Below are 2,145 nucleotides of genomic sequence, written 5' to 3'. Positions count from 1 at the left end.
GGGCTGAAGGGTTCCAGAGCCTTCCAGGGGTTCCAGAGCCTTCCAGGGGTTCCAGAGCCCCTGCAGGGTTGCCTGGGAGAGGTGCTGCTCCTACCTGGGAGAGGTGCTGCTCCTACCTGGGAGAGGTGCTGCTCCGAGGCAAAGCCCAGCCCGTACACGGTGTTGGCTCGGCTGTCGGCCCATTGCCCGAATTTCTGGGAGGTCTTGGTGAAGGTCATGTTGGGGGTGATGGTGCTGTTGATGATTGCCTGGGGAGAGAGGCAGTGGCAAGTCAGGGAAGGCTCCAGGTGGGTGGCGCGGGGTTGGATGGCGGAATCGCGGGATCACGGAGCGGTTTGGGTCGGAAGGGACCTTAAAGATCATCCCATTCCAACCCCTCTCTCCACGCCACTCCCTGAGATCACCACGATCCCTGTGAACTCTGGGAATGAGGGGTAGAAACCTCTGCCTTTCCATCTGCAAAACAGCAGTTCAGGCTCAGGCTTTTGGTGACCAAAAGTCTTTCCAAGCCCGGCGACGATGTGGCACGAAGGAATCTTAATCATCTTTTCTACCGAGAAAAGGGATAAAAAAAAAAAAAAAAAAAGAGACAGCACGTCTCTGGGGCCTCAACAGCTTTCTGCTGTTCTCCATTTTCATGGCAAGTAAGGGGGGATGGAAGAAAAAAAGGCTCAACCACCACTCAGGACTGGGTATTACGAAACTCTCTCTCAGGACTGGGTGTTATGAAACCCTCTCTGCTGGGCAGGGGAGCAGCAAAAAAGCCTGAGAAGACTCTGTGCCATCCCAGGGCTTCGAGAAGGAGGCAGGAGGGTGCCCACCAGGAACAGTTTTAGGGAGAGTAACTCGTGTTTTGTGGAGGTGACTGAACCTCCGAGGCTTCTTCGACCCCTCTCTCTCTGTACGTACAGGGGGTGGGTTCAGCACAGGATAAAGGCTCTTGGAAAACACTTGGGGTTGGAATGGGGGGTGTGTGTGACAACACCAGACCCCAGGGTGTGACAACACCAGACCCCAGGGCACGTTTTCCACCAGCACAGATTCCGGTTCTGCCTCCAAACTGAGGAGGAAACGAGGCTTCACCTGGCCATGGGAAGGTGCCAAAGCGCCAACCCCAACCCCACCCCAACCCCACGGGCAGCAGGAGAGGTTCTGGGGGGGGGAGAGCCCTCCTTGGGGCTGCTGTGCCCCCACCTTGGTGCCCCCCACGCTGATGATCCGGTACACGTTGCGCGTGGCATCGTAGAAGTAGGAGACGGTCAGGGCGTGTTTGCTGGCCGGGATCCAGTTCCGTTTGGTGGCCGGGTCGATCTGGAAAACGTGGGCCCTGGTGCTGAAGATTGGCTGCTCCCTGCAAGACAGGAGGGCAGGGCTGGCTCGGGGCAGGGGGAAGCTCAGAGAGGGGGGAAGTGCAGCCGTTTCCTTCTCTTCCCCTTCCCCGTGTCCTGGGTACAACTCCTGCTCTTCTTCATGTTCCTGGGCACAGCTCCTGCTCTTCCTCGTGTTCCTGGGCACAGCTCCTGCTGTTCCCCTTCCCTGTGTTCCTGGGCACAACTCCTGCCCTTCCCCTTCTCCGTGTTCCTGGGCACAACTCCTGCCCTTCCCCTTCCCCGTGTCCTGGGCACAACTCCTGCTCTTCTTCATGTTCCTGGGCACAGCTCCTGCTGTCCCCCTTCCCTGTGTTCCTGGGCACAACTCCTGCCCTTCCCCTTCTCCGTGTTCCTGGGCACAACTCCTGCCCTTCCCCTTCTCCGTGTTCCTGGGCACAACTCCTGCCCTTCCCCTTCCCTGTGTTCCTGGGCACAACTCCTGCTCTTCCCCTTCCCCATGTCCTGGGCACAACTCCTGCTCTTCCCCTTCCCCATATTCCTGGGCACAACTCCTGCTCTTCCTCGTGTTCCTGGGCACAGCTCCTGCTCTTCCCCTTCCCTGTGTTCCTGGGCACAACTCCTGCTGTTCCCTGTGTCCTGGGCACAACTCCTGCCCTTCCCCTTCTCCCTGTTCCTGGGCACAGCTCCTGCTGTTCCCCTTCCCCATGTCCTGGGCACAACTCCTGCTGTTCCCCTTCCCCATGTCCTGGGCACAACTCCTGCTGTTCCCCTTCCCCATGTCCTGGGCACAACTCCTGCTCTTCCCCATGTCCTG

The 2,145-nt window shown here is 58.9% G+C and overlaps 1 protein-coding gene across 1 annotated transcript in view; it reads right to left on the bottom strand.

Moving 5' to 3' along the window:
- Window positions 1–2,145, bottom strand: part of HOMER3 (homer scaffolding protein 3) — a 15,098-nt gene that overhangs the window by 10,745 nt on the left and 2,208 nt on the right. Inside the window, exons 2-3 of the mRNA XM_017838179.1 lie at window positions 1,195–1,351; window positions 117–248 (exon numbers count right to left, since the gene is read on the bottom strand). Of these exons, the coding sequence (XP_017693668.1) occupies window positions 117–248; window positions 1,195–1,351 (289 nt within the window). The remainder of the gene's footprint in view (window positions 1–116; window positions 249–1,194; window positions 1,352–2,145) is intronic.

The sequence above is a fragment of the Lepidothrix coronata genome, unplaced genomic scaffold, assembly GCF_001604755.1.
Source record: "Lepidothrix coronata isolate B3197 unplaced genomic scaffold, Lepidothrix_coronata-1.0 Scaffold327, whole genome shotgun sequence".
In the NCBI taxonomy this organism is placed as follows: Eukaryota; Metazoa; Chordata; class Aves; order Passeriformes; family Pipridae; genus Lepidothrix; species Lepidothrix coronata.
This window is presented reverse-complemented; position numbering and strand designations above follow the sequence as displayed.